This window comes from Amblyraja radiata, chromosome 23, assembly GCF_010909765.2.
Source record: "Amblyraja radiata isolate CabotCenter1 chromosome 23, sAmbRad1.1.pri, whole genome shotgun sequence".
Classification (NCBI taxonomy): domain Eukaryota; kingdom Metazoa; phylum Chordata; class Chondrichthyes; order Rajiformes; family Rajidae; genus Amblyraja; species Amblyraja radiata.
In genome coordinates, this window is record NC_045978.1 from 21,531,012 (window position 1) to 21,551,245 (window position 20,234).

General features: G+C 41.5%; 1 protein-coding gene across 2 annotated transcripts in view; it reads right to left on the reverse strand.

The window, feature by feature from the left end:
* The window catches only part of LOC116986320 (arf-GAP with SH3 domain, ANK repeat and PH domain-containing protein 1-like), a 92,250-nt gene that overhangs the window by 61,719 nt on the left and 10,297 nt on the right, over positions 1–20,234 (reverse strand). For both annotated transcript variants that reach the window (XM_033041742.1, XM_033041741.1), the window contains exon 2: positions 4,353–4,425. In XM_033041742.1, the coding sequence (XP_032897633.1) occupies positions 4,353–4,425 (73 nt within the window). The remainder of the gene's footprint in view (positions 1–4,352; positions 4,426–20,234) is intronic.

Here is a 20,234-nt window from a genome sequence, read left to right on the forward strand (position 1 = left end):
TGTGCGATACTTTGGCAGGGGGCAAAGTCCGTTTAACAGTCTTATTGCCACGCATATCTCAGTAGTGACATTTCTTTTTTTGCATACCTTTGCATAGTCTCACCCCAGTCAGTCCCTCTTCTCCCTCTCCCATCAGGCAAGAGGTACAGTGTAAAAACAGTGTAAAAACGCACACCTCCAGATTCAGGGACAGTTTCTTCCCAGCTGTCGTCGGGCAACTGAACCATTCTATCAACAACAACCATTCTATCATCAACTGGAGACCTGAGCTACCATCTACCTCATTGGAGTCCCTCTGACTATCTTTAATCAGGCTTTAGAGGACTTTATCTTGCACTAAACAGTATTCCCTTTAACCTGTATCTGCACACTGTGGACATAATGGACACTGTGGATTGTAATAATGTCTAGTCTTTTTGCTGACTGGATAGCATGCAACAAAAAGCTTATCACTGTACCTCAGAACACATGACAATAAATCAAACTAAACGAGGGGTTATTCAGAAAATTAGTAGTGAAGGTGCACAAATATCTTGGAAACTGCAGGTCCAGTAAATAAACATAGAAAATAATGGAAGCACTCAGCAGAAACAGTCAATATTAATACGTCAAAGTGTTTTATTGTCATGTCCCAGAAAGAACAATGAAATTCTTACTTGCAGCAGCACACAGAATATGTAAACATAATACACTGTAGAAAATAGAATAAATGAGAAAACCCACCCCCAAAAAACACCCATATAAACATATATGTTTATTTATATATATATATATACACACACAAAAACAAACAAACATTAATAATGTAATAATAACAATAATAGTCTATGTAGTTCTGAGCTTATTTGGAGGTTGTAGTGTTTATTAGCCTAAGGAGGGTAGTAGGCTGTAGAGATGAAACTGTTCCTGAACGTTATCCTTCATCAGAACTGGAAAAATTAGAAAGCAAATATGTTTTAAGTTGCAGAATTTAAAGGGAAAGTTTGTGACCAAAAAGGAAAAAAATAAAGTTTGTAAGTCAGATACAAGCACTACTCCAGAGAGAAAAGAAAATCATTTGAAATTGTCAAATTCAATATTAAGTGCCAATGTACTCAGACACAGGTGCTGATTGCTGATCCATGAGCATATATTGGGCCAAATGGGTGAAACGCACAAAGCTAAAATGGGTGCTCAAGGATGCTCTTCCAGAATGAATTGAAGTATTCTGAAAAGCAATTATCCCCTCAGCTTTTGCTTCTCTTCAATGCAGAGATGAATGCATTGCGAAGACGAAATACAATGCATGAGATTGGAAGAAGAGCAAGTGAACTACTAAAGACTTTCGGTCCTTACATACTGCAAGGCCATGTATTGAGCCTCCAGAAGTTGCATGGAAAACTGCCATGAGAAGGAGAGTAGATGGTGGAGATGGAGGAGAGGACCAAAGAATTATGAAGGGAATGGTCCTTTCAAAATGCAGTGTCTGATAGTGAAAATTCATTGGAGTTGCCAGAAACTATTGAGGGTAATCCAATGAATGTGTAGATCGGTGAGACAGATGACACAAGGTGATACCTTTGTCCTGGCTAGGAGGAGATGTACTGGAGTAGTAAGACTCATAATGTGAGCAGATATGATGAAGATAAAGAAACTGGGAGAATGGAATGTACAGGAAGCAGAGTGGGAGGAGGAATAATTGAGATAACTGTGGGAGTTGGTGAATTTATTATGGGATATTGGCTAACCTATTATCTGAGATGGAGATAGAGATGTAGAGAAAGGGAGTCGTCGGAATTTTACCATATGAATAAGACAAGGGGGACATATTGGCAAGGGGGCATAATGGAATATGTGTGTTCTGTACGACAAGAAAACAGATGAGGGAGAAAAAGCCTGAAAAGCACTTTAGCAAGGACTCTTCCTCATATCAAACAATCCAGAAAGGCAATTGCACCTTTTAATTATGGAAAGTGAGTTGGTGAGAACAGATTTGAGTCAAAAAGTTGTTTAATGTACACAAAGGTTCAACCAGTAAAGGAATAGGGTGATGGAAGAGAACAGATTGTCTTCCATTCAGGCATGAGTGATGGGTCCTCATACCATCTTGGTGGCCATACACAAGAATCAGATGTCCATAGTGAAGAAGAGCTAATTGAAACTGGTAAACTGGAAAGTGTGGTGGAGGGCTTCAAAGGCATTACAGATATGAAAGAAAAGGAGTATACAAGGAGGGAAAATGAATTAAGATAGGAAGAAATAAGTTCCATGGGACAACAGCATGCAAAAAATAATGGTTTACCAGCCCTGAAGAAATGTCTCGACCCGAAATGTCACCTATCCAGTTTCTCCAGTGATGCTGCCTGACCCGTTGAGTTACTCCAGCATTTTGTGTCTATCTTTGGTCTATCGGAATGGTCTTGCTTGTGGATTTTGGGGAGGTGTAATAAGAGAGGTATTTGGGAGGTTGAGGAACAATGAGATTGGAACTATAGAAGATCAGTGACTGTCTAGGAGGCAATGACCTGATGCTCACGGGTGAGCCAAGGTCCGGTTAGAGCTGCATGAAGATGCCCTAGAACTGACCTTCATATTTTGCAGGTCAGACTGTCTCTCCTATTTCTTTAGACTTAGACTTTAGAGATACAGCAAGGAAACAGTCCTTTGGCCCACCGAGTCCACGCCGACCTCGATCACCTCCTACACTAGCACTATCCAACACACTAGAGACAATTTACAATTTTACAGAAGCTGATTAACCTTCAGACCCTATCTGATTAACCTTCAAACGTCTTATGAAAGTGGGAGGAAACCAGATCACCCGGAGAAAACCCATGTGGTCACATGGAGAACATGCAAACTCTGTATAGACAGCACTCCTAGGCAGGATCAAACCCGGATTTGTAGCGGTGTAAGGCACTGCGCCACCTTAAAAAAACTGTTTCTTTGTTTTCGGTCCCGAGCTAATTTTAAACTAATTGTTAGCATGACAACTTTGGTCTGCACCTGATTGCAGACTGCTTCTCTCCCCACTTATTGTGTTTGATCTGCTGAGTATTTCCATCATTTTCAGTTATTATCTGGGAGTTTTACAGGACTGGAGGAGATTATAGAGCCACAGAAGGGTGCGATTTTGGAGAGGTTTGAAAACAAGTGTGCTTTTTTTTTTAAAATTTCAGGCACTGCCTAACCAAGAATCAATAGAGGTCAGAAAACACAGGCGAGAGCACGAGTTGGTAGATAGAAAATAAGCAACAGAGTTTTATTAACTTCAAGTTATGAAGGGCACAAGATAGGAGGACATCCAAGAATGTCTTGGAGCGATCAAGTCTAGAGATGTTAAGGACAAGTATAGGGCTACATCAACAAAACTAAATATGTGAAGTCAAAAGTCGGCAATTTTATTTTGGATTCAACTGAAAGTGGTACTGATTTGGTTATTATTGTCATCAAGTCAAGTCAAGTCAAGTCAAGTCAAAAAAGCAGACCAACACCTCTACTTCCTCAGAAGAGTAACAAAGTTACTCGGTATGTGTACCGAACTACAGTGAAAAGCAGGGAAGATGTTGTTCCTGAGTTTGGTGGCACTCAAGCTTTTGTATCTTCTGTTCGACTGAAGATCCCAATAGGATGCTTCCTACAAAGAAGTTGGTAAGAGTTGTTGGAGACATGCCGAACTTTGTTACTCTTCTGAGGAAGTAGAGGTGTTGGTCTGCTTTTTTGTCCATGGTTGATCGAGGACAAATTGTTGGTGATATTTATGCAGAAGGAATTGAAGCTCTCAACCATCTCCACCTCGCCACCATTGATGCTGACATGGGCGTGTACATCACTTCGCTACCTGAGGTTCATAACAAGCTCCTTCTCCTGCTGACAACATGAAATAGGTTGTTGTTTTGACACTATGTTTCTAAGTTCCTTCCTGTACCCCATCACGTCATTGTTCGAGATTCAGCCCACCATGGTAATGTCATCTGCAAATTTCAAAATGGATTTAGAGCACAATTTGGTCACATTGTTATAAGTGTATAGAGAGTATAGTAAGGGCACTGATGTTAAGCATTATCATGGAGGATGTTTTGTCGCCTGTCCTCACTGATTGTAATCTGTGGCTCAGGAAGTCATAATCCAGTTGCAGAGCAAGGTGCTGACTCCTAGGTCTAGGAGTTTTGTTGAGATTACGTTGTTGAAGGTGAAGTAATAATCAACAAAGAAGAGTCTGATGCAGGTGGGTGGTGGATCCATCTGAGATTCCTGATGTGTTAAATGCAAAATTATAAGATCTAAATATTCATAATTTTGTATAACAAAAGACCGTCCTTGAATGTGTTTTTAAATATTATTAAATTTAAAGATGTATCAGAACTCTTTACCTTGCCCTGTGGTGTATCTTGTTTTGACTGCCTTCTTCATTTTCTGGAGTACAAATCTGTCCTTGTCTAAAGCCTAGGGAAAGAAAATAAGACATTCATGTATAAAACGTCAATGGTTCTTTACAGGTATAATAATTAATAAAAGTGACCATAAGTTGGAGAATTTGCACAATGATTTTAAGACGTTATTGTTTATATTTTAAAAAACATCAGTCTCAAATTTGCACTTGACCATGCAAGTTTATTTGGAATCTGGAACAAGGTGGAAAAAAAAATGCTTTCAGAGGTTATGGCGATAAAAAAGGACAAAGCCACAGAGGGTTTACACAACACATGTGAATGTTGGGGGACTGGAAGCAATGTAGGTTTGTGGGAAATTGGGTGAAGTGAAGTTGATGAGTGAGATACAAGCAACATGGTTTTGGACGAATTTACCTTTACAAAGTGGAAGATGGGTAGCTGTTTGGGAAAGCAATGGCAAAGTGAATCTCAACATTATAAATGCAGAGCTGATGGATGATGATGGACAATATTATCTCAATTTTGGAAATGATAAATGAGATAAGCAATGGAATTGCAGCGATTCAGAACTATCAGCCTTTTCAACATAAGAAAGTATTTATTTCCCAAATAAGCAATACTGTAGTCTTAATGTATATAGCTAAACTATTGGAATACTCTCTTTTCTTTCAAATCATACAACTATTGTATTCTTAAATATTATCATGATCTTTGTTTTAATCACTAATTCAAATAGGTATATTATACAGTATCAAAATGTTCTGTTTTGTGGGGAACTGGAGGAGGGTAGTGACAATTCAGCTTCATCAGTAGTATGATGAGCTGGTTGGAAGGAAAGTCAGATGTTTACCTCAGGTGCAAGAATTGGCACATTTTAGAATCCCATTAACTTATTTCTCCTGACATTAAAGGAGTATTGTGCATCTAGTGGTGAGAAAGCATCATCCTTAAATTAGTATACGTTTATTATTGTCATGTGTACCAAAATAGTGAAAATCCTTGTTTTGTGTATTACTCAGGTAAATTGTACCTTACTGAGATCAGGTAGTGCAAAAGGGAAAATAAACAGAGTGCGGATTACGGTTAGAATTACAGAGAAAATGCAGAATTTAATAAAAGTATAAGTGCCAAAATGAGGTTTCATTTGTGGCAGTGGGTGGCCTGTTTGCATGTAAAGATACAATTTGCAATCAGAGGTGTTAAGTTAAAACACTTTTATTAAATCACTAATATGCAAGGGCATTTTGAGATCAAGAAGGTGGTGTTGGGTCTCTTGAAGTCCTCAGGGCTTGCTGGTATCTATTCCTGGAGGCGGGACAATGGAGAAGATTGGTGAGGTCTTGACAAAGGTCTTTGTATCCTCTCAAGCCACAGGCCTGGTTCTGGAAGGCTTGAGAGTAGCCAATGTTTTCCAAGATGCCTGCCTACACTAATCCCATTTGCCTGCTTTTGGCCCACACCTTTCTAAATCTGTCATATCCATATACTTTTGAAAGTGGTCTTTTAAACATTGTAATTTTGGTGGACTAGAAGCAATGTAAGTTAACGGGAAATTGGGAAGCTCAATCCAGATATCTTTCACCCTCTCTGCGAAGAAAACTCCCCTCAAATTCCCTTTAAATCTTTCCCCTCTCACTTTAAACCTATGCTCTCGAGCTTTAGACTTTGATATTATGGGAAAAGGACTTGACCATCAATGGCCCTCATAATTTTACAAAGCTGTAACGTCATTCCTCAACTTTCTTTGCTCAAGAAAAATAGCCTCCACTTGGAATTCCAATAATTCTCCATCATCTGGGGAAATGAATTTCTCCTCATATCTTTTTTGTGTCCTATAATGCCATAAACAATTATTTCATCAATCTTATGAACTAAAATGCAGTTCAGATTGTACATAGCTCTTGTATAACAGCTTAGTCACTAATCATTATGCCATAGGTTGCAACTAATTGCTTTCATTTGTAAAGACCATGGCTACTAAATAAAACTTAGTAAATAAAAATAGATGAATTTGAATATACCCTTAAAAGGTTTCTTCAAATGTTTTCAAAAATCACAAATATTCAAAGTGAAATCAAAATAAATCAATAAATTTCTTATTATTGGCTCTTGTACTGTAATTTCAAGGCAGAATCATATTTACAGAAATATTGATTATAAATGGCAATAGATGATGTAATCACTGGTGTTATATCAGCAATCTATTTGGTAAATAGTTATAATTTTCTGAGATTGAAAAATGAGGGAATAGTTCATTCCACACATCAATCAAATTTTGCCCCTAAATAAATGTATGCGATTACCAATAAAATATAAATTACCATAGGTGTTTTATGGTGGGGTTTTGTAACAAAGAATGAACACAGTCAATATCAAAGTGCGAACACAAATGACACATAGAGAAGATGAATTGAGGAAATTGGCTGGTTCCTTATAAAGTACAATGATGTACAAGCAAACATGAAACAACTATTAGAGCACAGTGAACAGGGAGTAAAGATAGTCTTCATTTTGAACTCTGTTCAGGAACTTCAATTATGTGACTGGCTCTTTGCCAAATGGCCTTTATTACCATATATGGAAAGATAAAGCCCAAATCCTAGTTTTGGAAATCCCATGACCATGAAGTGCAATTGTGTATTTCCTCATTCGGTTTCAGTGCTGACAGTGCCCACATATTTCAAGAAATGATAAATGAAAGTGTCTAGCAATTACAGCTTCATTAGTCATATTAGCAATGATAGAGTTCTGCTTGGATATAAAATTAAATGGCAACATAAATCCAACCTACAAGCCATCTGAACATGTCAGAATGGAAGGCAAATGGTATGTTGGTCTATACATAAAGAGAAATTGTGTAGAAGGGTAATGACATATTTCTGCAATTACATTAGGCCCTTGTAAAACTGCAACTAGAATACTGTGGGTGACGTTTCCGGTCTCTATCCGAAACGTCACATTCATTCTCTCCAGAGGTACTCATATGTCAGGCTGTTATTCATTGATTACAGCTCGGCATTTAATACAATCATCCCCTCCAAGCTAGTTACCAATCTCGCAGAACTGGATCTCTGCGCATCCCTCTGCAATTGGATTTTCGACTTCCTCATTCACAGACCACAGTCTGTTTTTGTCAGTCCGGCCACACACTCATCTCCCTGCTACCTTCAGGTAGAAGGTACAGGAGCCTGATGACTGCAACAACCAGGTTCAGGAATAGCTACTTCCCCACAGCCATCAGGCTATTAAACTTGGCTCGGACAAAACTCTGAACATTAATAGCCCTTAATCTGTTATTTGCACTTTATCAGTTTATTTATTCATGTGTGTATATACATATATAATTGTGTATGGACACACCGATCTGTTTTGTAGTCAATGCCTACTATTTTCTGTTGTGCTGAAGCAAAGCAAGAATTTCATTGTCCTATCAGGGACACATGACAATGAACTCTCTTGAATCTTGAATCTGCCAATCCCGCTGAGTTACTCCAGCATTTTGTGTCTATCTTCAGTTTAAGCCAGCATCTGCAGTTCCGTCCTACACACTGAAATACTATGTGCCGGTCTGATCTCACTACCCAAGGACATATGAGACAATTGGAGGGTAACAAAGGTTTTATAGTTTGATTCCTGAGATGGGAGGAGAGAGTAAGCAGACTTGGCCTTTAGCCTGGAGTTTAGATGAATGGGATGTGATCTTGTTGAAAAGGGTCATAGTCTTAAAGCAATTAATTGGTTATCCAGTATTAAGATGAAAAGAAATGTCTTCATGCTGAAGCAAATCTTTTAAATTATCTACCCAAGATACTCTCTGCCTGTCCATTTCCCTCGTGCATGTAGGTCTGCTCAAATTTGTGTTCAATCTAGTGTTGACAACCAATCTTATTTTTCTTCTCAGATACACAAAATGCTGGAGTAAAGCCTCTGTCCCACTTACGTGTCCTTGACACGCTAATTACGCAAACTCGTCGTCGCGCGGAGGCGCGAAGGTCGTGCACGACTTCATGCATCCGCACAGCCGTTTGGAGCGCGTGACGTCATTTGAAGATGGACACAAAATGCTGGAGTAACTCAGCGGGACCGGCAGATTATCTGGAGAGAAGCAATGGGTGACGTTTCGGGTCGAGACCCTTCTTCAGTCTGAAAGAAGGGTCTTGACCCGAAACATCATCCATTCCTTCTCTCCAGAGATGCTGCCGGTTCAGCTGAGTTACTCCAGCATTTTGTGTCTATCTTCATTTTTCTTAGCCCCGCTCTGGGAGTACAAGTGGGGGCGGATCTGGACCGCAACGGCCGTATGCCCCAGGCTGCGTTCGACGATCGTTTGCCTGCTTCTGCTGCTGTTGGAGGTGAGACATTGTGTCGTGCCAGGGTCTTGGGCTTGTTGCCACCGGCCGTCAATTACGCGACAGGCCGGTGGCGAGCGAAGATTTCGTTCGCTACAAAATCCCGGAGCGCCGTGCGATACCACGCACAACTCCATACCCCTCCGCGCTTCTCAGTGGGACTGGCCTTGCGCGGCCACACGATGCCCGTCGAGCCTCAACGCGACGACGAGATCGCGTAATTTGCGTGTCAAGGACACGTAAGTAGGACAGGGCCTTTACTCAGTGGGACAGGCAGCATCTCTGGAGAGAAGGAATGGGTGATGTTTCGTGTCGAGACCCTTCTTCAGACTGATCAGTTACTCCAGCTTTTTGTGTCCATCTTTGGTTTAAACTCAGCATCTGCAGTTCCTTCCTACATCCTCCCCCTTCCCAGTTCTCCGACCAGTCTTACTGTCTCCGACTACATTTTATCTGTTTGCTTTGTTGTTGCCTTCTCCCAGCTAACAATAATCTATTCTATATTTTCCTTGACCTCCATTCCCTTTGCCCTATTTTCACACCTTCCCACTTCCTTATCTATCTATCTCCCACCCCTCTGACATCAGTCTGAAGAAGGGTCTCGACCCGAAACATCATCCATCCCTTCTCTCCAGAGATGCAGCCTGTCCCACTGAGTTACTCCAGCACTTTGTGTATAAAGCAGAATTCAAGACAGTGTTCGTAGTCACTTTCCTCAATGAATGGAAACATTAAATTTTTTGTTTAGTTTAGTTTTTTAGTTTAGAGAATTATAATTTCATATTCAATTTGAGGTAAAAATTTCATATAAACCTAAACATAAAAAAAAACCCTATTCTTAAATAAATCTTATACAAGGGAAAATTATACTACAGTACATTGGAAAATTACATTTTGACGGTATAACAATGGATAAGCAGTAACACACATTTAAATGAAGATTTTACACAGAAATAAAGTTTTCTTTTTCTTTGTGTTTAAACTTTTCAGTGATGAAAGAAATTGGAAAATATTATTGTTCTCCATTTGTGTCATCACTGCAATAATGCTGATATTTTCCAGTAACTATTTACCTTGTACAATCAATAAAACTTCTGATCACAAAAGGCGATGTTTCCCCATTCACTTGATCTGCCACCCATATGCAATTTGGTTTGAAAGTTGTTAATGGTTATAAATTCCAATCACTGCAGATTTTCTATTTTTAAATGCACTGTTGAATGTGTGAATGTAAAGAATTGGCCATTAAAAATAATTATGGTAGACAATAAATATTAGCATGTAATGGACAATTGGCATGTAAAAACGGGCTGCAGCAATGATGTAAACTGTCATATCTAGTCATTCATCCATCAGCCTGGGGCTTACAAAATCAATTCCCTCTTGAAATAGGAATCAGGATTGTTTGTACACCATGGGATTCTAACCTGCATATTAAACATTAAACTAAATGTTAAAATTAAAATGTGTGACTGTAAAGGGCCTTAGGTGATCTTAGGTGATTTTTTTGGCGACTGCCGGTGGTTGTCAGTCATTGCAGGTCGCCGAAAAAGCGGCGACTGGACCCCCCCCCCCCCACGACAATGTCTACGACAATCTACCACCTAGTCGACGTCAAGCTATGGCAACTTAGAACGTCCACCTACGACCACACCTACGATAACCTACGACCACACAGGCGACAACCTACAACAACCGAAGTCAACCTGCGTCCACCCACGACAAGCTACGACCCTGTCGGCGTCAACTGAAGACAATTCAGTCGCCAGTACCTGTCGCCGGTTGACGTAAGTAGTCGCCAATGGAATTCACTGGTCAGCACCAAGCGACACCTGGCGACAACCTGCGTCATCCTGGCGACAACCTACGACAGAACCTACGAAAGGAGAAGACAAAGTATGTCAAGCCCAGTCGTCGAAAAGTTTGGAACATTTCAAAATCCAGCGGCGACCAGAAAAACATTATAACTCTTTAGGCGACTTGAGGAGATTACTCACAACCATACAAGCGTCACCCCGTGACCAGGTGAAAAAAGCCTAAGTCGCCTGTAGTCGCCGAAAAAATCGCCTAAGTGGGACAGGCCCTTAATGCATTGTTAGCCATACATTTGCAGTATGGTTTACATGCAGGTCTCTGTTCTGTTTGTAAAAATATTTCATTACCTCTCTCACTCTTTGATTTCATTGTAATAACCACCTCCTCACCCCTATCCCTCCCACCACCAACATCCCCCACCAGGCTGCTACCATTTCCATGTTTCAGTTGCCTGGGAGATTCCACAATAGTCTGTGTCTGTAGCTGTGAAAACAAAGTGTTGGAGTAACATAAATAACTCAGTGGGTCAGGCAGCATTCTGGAGAACATCGATAGGTGATATTTCGGGTCGGGACCCTCCTTCAGACTGAAGAAGAGTACCGAACCAACACATCACCTGTTAATGTTCTTCAGAGATGCTGCCTGATCCGTTGAGTTATTTATGTCCTTTTTTGTAAACCAGCATCTGCAGTTCCTTGTTTCTGCAGTCTGTAGCTATGGCCTTTTATCGCTGGCTTTTCTGCCTAGTTAGCCTATCTGATCATCTACCAAGAAAGAAATAACACAACACATTTAACGGTTCTGATAGTAAATTCAGCAGGAGCTCCGAGGATTTTGTCCACTGCTCCTTACATTCATACTTGTCTCTTTCCTCACTATAGTCTTTAGGCAAATTATTTTACCAGGCATTTGATGAATCAATGAATGGGCTCCCCATGGAGTTCTTGGAACAGAGACTATTCAAATGTTGCCCAATTCACAAAGTGTGATATCTGATCTGATAATGCTCTGTTTTGGCTGCCACATCCCCAATTAATTATAAACAGAAAAATAAAACAAATGAAAGAAGCACAGCAACTTGTAATCATTATACTGTAATGACTTGCATCTTAACCACACAAATTGAAGATAGGGTTATTGCAATGGGACGTAGCTTCTCCTCATGTGAAGACTCTTTCAGAGTAATGTGCGACTGTGCCAATTTGTATGAAAAAGCATTCAAATGCTAAAATGTAGCCACTTGGGAGAGGGGGATTGTAGTAAAGGTATTTGTGGGAGTCAGTGGATTTGTAGATGTCTTTGGAGACAGTGGAGAGATGTCAGAGATGGTCCAAGTGAATTTGAGGGCAGGGTGGAAGTTGGTGGTGAAGTTGATGAAATTCACGAGTCCAGCATGGGCGCAGGAGGCAGCCACCAAGCAATTGTCAATGCAGCAAAGAAAGACTTGAGGTTTGGTGACAGGTTAGGTTTAGTGCAAATTATGTTCAAAAAGCCAACAAAAAGATATGCATGGAGAAGGGTCGTGACCCTAAATGTCACCTATCCATATTTTCTAGGGATACTGCCTGACCTGCTGTGTTGCACCAGCACGATGTGTCTTTTTCTGTAAATCAGCATCTGCAGTTCCTCTTTTCTACAAAGACTGGCATAACTAGGGCCCATGTGAGATCCCATGGCTCCACCTTTGACTGAAGAAAGTGAGGTATTAAAAGGAATGTAGATGAGGGAAAGGAAAGTTCCATCAGGCATGGGGAATATTACTTCAAGGGAGCTGAACGGATGTCTGTTTTCGGGAGAAATTGAGAACTCTGATGCATTTGTGATGGAGAAGGGGTAAAGGAACTTGATGTTCCATTTGATAAAGGTGAAGCAGTGGGGGGGAAGCCAGGACTTGGAAGTTTTTGGAATGTTGGAGAGCTTATAAAGTGTCCCGGATGTAGGGGGAAGGGACTGGACAAGGGAGGACAATATACCTTTTGGATGCTTCAGAAAACATTCAATAATATGTTAACATAGGATTTGAAAGACTCTCCAGCAGTTCCACTATCCAGCATTTTAAAACCTTACTTGGTATGGATGATATTTTAACTTTCAAAGTTAATTGCCCTGGAAATAGTATAATCGTACAGGCAATTCTGTTATGATGTGTATTTCCATAACAATAATTGGATATAACAAGACTGATTAATTAGGGAACACGTGAGCCAAATTAGTTATAACTTTATTTCAAATGGGAACTAGTGAATCATTAACAGTTACTTTGGAAATTGACAACCTGGAAAAAAAACTGTCTTGGGAAAAAACAGTCTGCGGAAAAAAGCCTGTTTCCATGTAACCCCCCACTTTAATCAGAAACCATTGTATCCTGAGAAAATAGCTGCTAGTTTCACCCTGGGTGGTCACCGAAATTGACAAGCAATTGTTTATATTGACACATGCGCAATGATACTCTAATAAACAATGTTGCATACAGCCTTTAGTATTTTATGCTTCCTCTCACCAAAAAAAGAAACTTAGAGCTATTAAAAAGACCTTTAATCCTAAAAATCCTGCTGGAAAAAATAACTTGTTATTGCGAATCTGAAACTCTCTGGTTCTTAACCCACTTTCCCCACTAACATTATTGCTTTTCTAACACAACTTCCTATAAAGCAATCTTTCCTTGGGAATGGGACTATCGCACAGCTACCTGCAATGGATTATTACTTTGTTATATGAAAGAGCTGTGGATCTTCCCTACTTCACAGCGAATTTTAGACTTTACAGCACGGAAACATACTTTTTTGTCCCCCCAGTCTGCGCCAACCAGCAGTCTTTTAATTATTTTAGGATTTCAGAGATACGTTTATCTAACACCTAAAGCCCCTGTCCCACTTTCCCGAGTTATTCACAAATTCTCCTGAGTTTTCCCCTTGATTCAAACTCGGAGAATGTCCGTAGCGAGTCCATAGGAGTCCATAGATATTTTGCGGCGGCTCGTAAGGCCAGCCGTAGGTACTCGGGGCATCAGGTAAGTCGGGATGTTTTTTCAGCATGTTGAAAAATGTCCACGAGTAAAAAATATAGCCCCGAGTATCTACGGCTGGCATCTCCGAGTTTGAATCAAGGGGAAAACTCGGGAGAATTCGTGAGTAACTCGGGAAAGTGGGACAGGGGCTTAAGCGGCTATTTGCTGTCAATATAATGAAAGTATTCTAGCCAACCAGAACAATAATATTAGTAAGATAAGCAATGGAATGATTATGTTAATACACAATAATATAAGAATTCATGAAATTGCAGAATGAAAAAGGTTACTAAAAGACCATAAGAATACAATTAAACAGAAGCATGAGGAGCCCATTAGCTTGCTCCACCATTTAATAAGATCATGAATATCATTGATGAATCAGGGCCATGCAAGTTTTAGTATTAGAGATACAGCGTGGAAACAGGCCCTTCAGCCCATGCCGACCAACAATCAACCATAAAATAGACACAAAAAGCTGGAGTAACTCAGCGGGTCAGAGAGCATCTCTGGAGAAAAAGAATAGGTGACGTTTCGGGTCAGGATCCTACTTCAGACTGAGAGTCATGGGAAAGCGAGATAGAGACGGTGATATAGAGAAATATAGAACAAATTAATGAAAGATCAGCCATTGTTATCAATGGCCTGTTTCTTTTATCATCGTTACTTTTTTGCATATCTTTAATTCTTTTGTTCTATATCTCACTATATCATCGCCTATATCTCTAGTTTCCCTTTCCCCTGACTAAAGAAGGGTCTCGACCCAAAACGTCACCTATTCCTTTTCTCCAGAGATGCTGTCTATCACGATGAGTTACTCCAACTTTTTGTGCCTATCTTTGGTTTAAACCAGCATCTGCAGTTCCCTCCTACACAACGATCACCCATACACTAGTTCTATGTTATCCCAGTTTTGCGTCCAATACACTGGGGTAATTTACAGTAACCAATTAACCTTCAAGCCTGCACGTCTTTGAAATTTTGGAGAAAACTGGAGCACCAGAGAAAATCCATGTGGTCACATGGAGAACATATAATCTCCACATAGACAGCAACCAAGATCATGATCAAACCCAGGTCTCTGGTGCTGAGAGGCAGCAACTCTGCTGCTGCGCTACTGTGCTGCTGGGTAAAAGGAACCATTTTAAGGTAAATAGTTGGAGTTCGGAGGGAGGGCCTGTCCTGTTGAGGCAAAAACTTCTAAAGTTAAGACAAAAATGGTAGTTAGTGTAGTGAAATTGATAATGATAACAAGAGTCTGGCAGGAAGTGATTAAGGATACAGATTAAAAGTATACTTCAAATTAGTGTACAACTATATACAAAATTAAAGGATCTTTATCTGGATGCTTGCAGAATTCAAAACAAGGTGGATGAATTAATGCTGCATATAAATGAATATGATCTAAAAGCTCACATTGTAGAGATATGGTTGTAAAGTAACAAAGGCTGGGAATTAAATATTTCAGGACACTTACACCTTAATTAAAACGTTTTGTTGATGGAAAAGATGACATAGCTGCAATAATAAAAGGATGGGAGGATCTTAGGTCGGAAATTTAAGTAGACTGGTTTGGGTGAAATTAAAATAAAAGAGCAAAGGGTGGGAATGTTCCACATGTCCCCTAACGGTAGCGGCAATCTATAAATCAGGAAACTAGACTTAGGTAATTTAACAAGATTAATGCAATGTCACGGGAGACATCAATCTACTGTATATATAAGCAGGGCGGCCATATAAACAGTAATAGTGTGGAGGACAAATTCAGAGTGTACAAGAAATTATTTTCCAATCAGTGTGGCACTGCAGACTATTTTAGATTTAGTATTGTCAAAAATGAAAAGATTGATTAGCAATCTGGTAATTAAGGGGCCTCGAGACCAAACTGATTATTTGATATAATTTCACATAGAATTAAATCTGAAACCAGAGTGTTAAATTGAATAAACAAGCTAACTATAAAAGTATGATGTATGAATGGGCAATGGTAGATTGAAATTACGTTAAAAGGCACAATAACAAATAAAGTAATGGATAACATCCACAAAATTAATGCCATAAATAGGAATACGAATAGATTATTTAGTTCCCTGAGCTGCTCTGCCACTCAATGGATCACATTTGATCAGACATTCCTCAAGTCCACTCTTCTAATTTCTCTTAATCTTCAATTACCTTACTGAACAGAAATCTATCTATCTATTTTAGCCTTAAAAATTATTGCCCACAGTTCTCTGTGGCAAAGCATTCTAAAGTCTCACAACTCTCCGGACAAGAGTCTTGAATATGCGACCCCTACTCTGATACTTTGCACTCTGGTTTTAGACTCTCTCATGTGAGGAAATGTTCAGTCAGCATTTACTGTGTAGCCCCTACGATTCTTATGTTTCAATAAGATCGCCTCTCATTCTTCTTATCTCCAATGAATAGATTCCAATCTGTATAGGCATGCCTCGTCAAACAACTCTTCCATGTCACAGATCAACTTGCTGAATCTTCTCTGAACCACTCCCAATTAATAGGGGGAACATTTTCAGGTGAAGTAAGCTTTAACTACATTTATACTCTAAACCACTTTAAATAAGATCCAACATTCCTAATCTTTCCAATTTACTGCTGCACTTGCATGATAGTTTTCTTCTTTCAAGTTCAAGTGAGTTTATTGTCATGTGTCACTGGCAGGACAATGAAATTCTTGCTTTGCTTCAGCACAACAGAACATAGTAGGCATTGACTACAAAACAGATCAGCGTGTCCATATACCATTATATAAATATATACACACATGAATAAATAAACTGATAAAGTGCAAATAACAGATAATGGGCTATTAATGTTCAGTTTTGTCCGAGCCAAGTTTAATAGCCTGATGGCTGTGGGGAAGTAGCTATTCCTGAACCTGGTCGTTGCAGTCTTCAGGCTCCTGTATCTTCTACCTGAAGGTAGCTGGGAGTTGAGTGTGTGGCCAGGATGGTGTGGGTCCTTGATGATACTGCCAGTCTTTTTGAGGCAGCGACTGCGATAGATCCCCTCGATGGAAGGGAGGTCAGAGCCGATGATGGACTGGGCAGTGTTTACTACTTTTTGTAGTCTTTTCCTCTCCAGGGCGCACAAGTTGCCGAACCAAGCCACGATGCAACCGGTCAGCATGCTCTCTTCTGTGCATCTGTAGAGGTTAGAGAGAGTCCTCCTTGACAAACCGACTCTCCGTAATCTTCTCAGGAAGTAGAGGCGCTGATGTGCTTTTTTAATAATTGCATCAGTGTTCTCGGACCAGGAAAGATCTTCAGAGATGTGCACGCCGAGGAATTTGAAGCTCTTGACCCTTTCAACCATCGACCCGTATATATAAACGGGACTGTGGGTCCCCATCCTACTCCTTCCAAAGTCCACAAACAGTTTCTTGGTTTTGCTGGTGTTGAGGGCCAGGTTATTGTACTAGCACCATATGGACAGTTGCTCGATCTCTCTTCTATACTCTGACTCATCCCCATCAGTGCTACGTCCCACAACAGTGGTGTCGTCAGCGAACTTGATGATGGAGTTCACACTATGACCGGCTACGCAGTCATGAGTATAGAGTGAGTACAGCAGGGTCCTGAGCACGCAGCTTTGAGGTGCTCCCGTGCTGATTGTTATCGAGTCTGATACATTTCCACCAATACGAACAGACTGTGGTCTGTGAATGAGGAAGTCGAGGATCCTATTGCAGAGGGATGTGCAGAGACCCAGTTCTGCGAGTTTGGTAACCAGCTTGGAGGGGATGATTTTATTAAATGCCGAGCTGTAATCAATGAATAACAGCCTGACATATGAGTTTTTGTTGTCCAAGTGGTCCAGAGCGGAGTGGAGGGCCAGCAAGATCGCATCCACCGTTGATCTGTTGTGGCGGTAAGCGAACTGCAGTGGGTCCAGGCTTTTGACGAGGTGGGAGTTGATTTACGCCATGATCAACCTCTCAAAGCACCTCATCACCACAGGCATTAGTGCCCCACAGGTCGATAGTCATTGAGGCACATCACCTTACTCTTCTTGGGTACTGGTATAATTGATGCCCTTTTGATGCAGGTGGGAACCTCAGACCTCAGAAGTGAGAGGTTGAAAATGTCCGTAAAAACTCCAGCCAGTTGGTCCACACAGAATTTTAGAACACGACCAGGTATACCATCAGGTCCAGGCACTTTTCGAGGGTTCACCCCTCTGAAGGATTTCCTGACGTCGGCCTCTGTGACTGAGACTGAAATACCATCACAGCGAATGGGGGCTCGGGAAGGCACATTGGTGTTCTCCCTATCAAAGCGTGCGTAAAACGCATTGAGCTCATCAAGGAGTGATGTTTTGCCGACATTCGAGCTGCCTCCTGATTTCGCCTTGTAGGAGGTGATTGCATTCAGGCCCCGCCACAGCTGGCGAACATCTGTCTCATCCTCCAGTTTGGAACAGAAGTCCCTTTTGGCCTTTTTGATGGCCTTATCAAGGTCGTATATGGACTTCTTGTAGGCCATTGTATCATCAGACATGAATGCCTGGTGTCTGGTCTTCAGAAGAGTGCGGATCTCAAAGTTCATCCAAGGTTTCTGAATGGGAAACACTCGGAAGGTTTTTGTAGGGATGCTCTCCACACATTTCTTAATGAAGTCTGTAACGACTGTGGCGTATTCATTCAAGTCCGTTGCCTAGTCCTTGAACATTGCCCAGTCTACAGACTCCAAACAGTCCTGTAGTTGTTCCTCTGCCCCCACCCACCCCCCTCCGACCAGCTCTGTACTGTCCTCATCTCTGGGGTGCGCTCTTTAATTGCTGCCTGTAGGCAGGAAGATATGGTCGGATTTACCAAAATGAGGGCGAGGGATAGAGAGATAGGCATTCTTGATGGTGGTGTAGCAGTGGTCGAGGGTGTTTGGTCCTCTGGTGCAGCAGGACACATGTCGGTGGAAGTTAGGGAGTGATTTCTTTAGGTTTGCCTTATTGAACTCCCCAGCAATGGTGGTAAATGCCTCGGGGTAAGACGTCTGGTGTTTGTTGACCACGGCGTGCAGCTCCTCCAGTGCCAGACGGACGTCTGCCTGGGGTGGGATGTAGACCGCGGTCAGGATGATGGAGGTGAATTCCCTCGGAAGGTAGAAGGGACGGCACTTCACCGCCAGATGTTCGAGGTGTGGAGAGCAGGAGTTGGACAGGACTGCCACATCTGAGCACCATGCAGAGTTGACCATGAGGCAGACACCCCCTCCTCTCCCTTTCCCAGATGCCAGTGTACGGTCCATCCGGTTCAGGCTGGACCGCTGAGTCTGGGGAGCTGGGGGTGAGCCATGTCTCTGTAAAACAGAACAGAGAGCTTTCCCTCAGCTCCCTTTGATAAAGCAGTCTTGCCCTTAAGTCCTCCACTTTATTTTCAAGGAACTGTACATTGGCCAGTCGGATAATAGGGAGAGGGGGCCGAAGTCCCCTGCGCTTCAGTCTGACCTGAAGTCCTGCCCATCGGCCACGTTTCCGGACACAATGGAGGCTTCCCCTTTGTTTCCAGGTACTGTGTTTATTGTACCTGCCGTTTCTGCGGACCTGCGCTGGAACGGGGATTCCTTCACAGACAGCAGCTCCAGCTCCGTAACGAAAGGGGGTTCCCTCAAAGTCGGCAGCTCCAGCTTCATTACTCCTGGGAGATCCAGCCCGTCGGCTCTGGAGGTCATCCCGGGGTTTCCAGGTACAGTACCTGTGTTCCTCAGTCAGGTCGGGAGTTTTACAGCCAGCGTGGGAAAATATAAAGTCCGGGGCTCCCGCAGCAGCGGGAGATCGCGAAATTGCGAGAGCCTTGAGGTGCTCAAGCAGCTTGTCCGAAACTGCACCGTTTTCTGCCGTTTTCCTGAGTTGATTGAAGTTGTAGTTAAGTCTTTTAGGTTCTGGTGCTCCGCAAATGTCGCCGCAGGCAGATGCCATCTTGAGAATCATGCAAGAGCTCCTCTAAATTCCTTTCTGCTGAAGCTTTCTATAAGATATCTTCATTTAAATCCTATTCTTGCATCAATTCATCCAAAATAAACACAGCACAATTTCACACTTTATACCACAATGGCCAACTTTTTGTCCGGTCACCTAATCGATCATTATCTCTCTGAAAACTGTTTGTTTCCTCCTTGCAACTTGCTTTCTGATTTATTTTTGTGTCATTTGCAAACTTGGCCAATGTACATTCACTTCCTTCCTCCAAGTGGCGGCACAGTAGTGCAGCGGTAGAGTTGATGCCTTACAACACCAGTGGCCTAGGATCAATGCTGTCTGCACAGAGTTTGTATGTGCTCCCTGTGACCTTAAAGGTTTATTTCAGATGCGAGAGATTCCTCCTACATTCCAAAGACATGCAGGGTTGTAGGTTAATTGGCTTCTGCAAATTGTCCCTAGTGTGTAGGATAGAACTAGTGTGCGAGTGAATGCTGTTCAGCACAGATTCGTTTGGCTAAAGGGCCTGTTTCCATGCTGTATCTCTAAACGAAGTCATTATAATGCATTGTGAACAGTTGTAGTTCATCGTTGTAGTTGTAGTTCATCTACTGATCACAGTAATACCCTATTTGTCATAATCTCCTAATCTGGAAATCATCTATTCTGCACTCAGTGCTTCACATCTTATAGCTTAACCTTTTGCGAGACACCTTGTCAAAAACCTTTTGAAAGTCCATCTATATATATCTA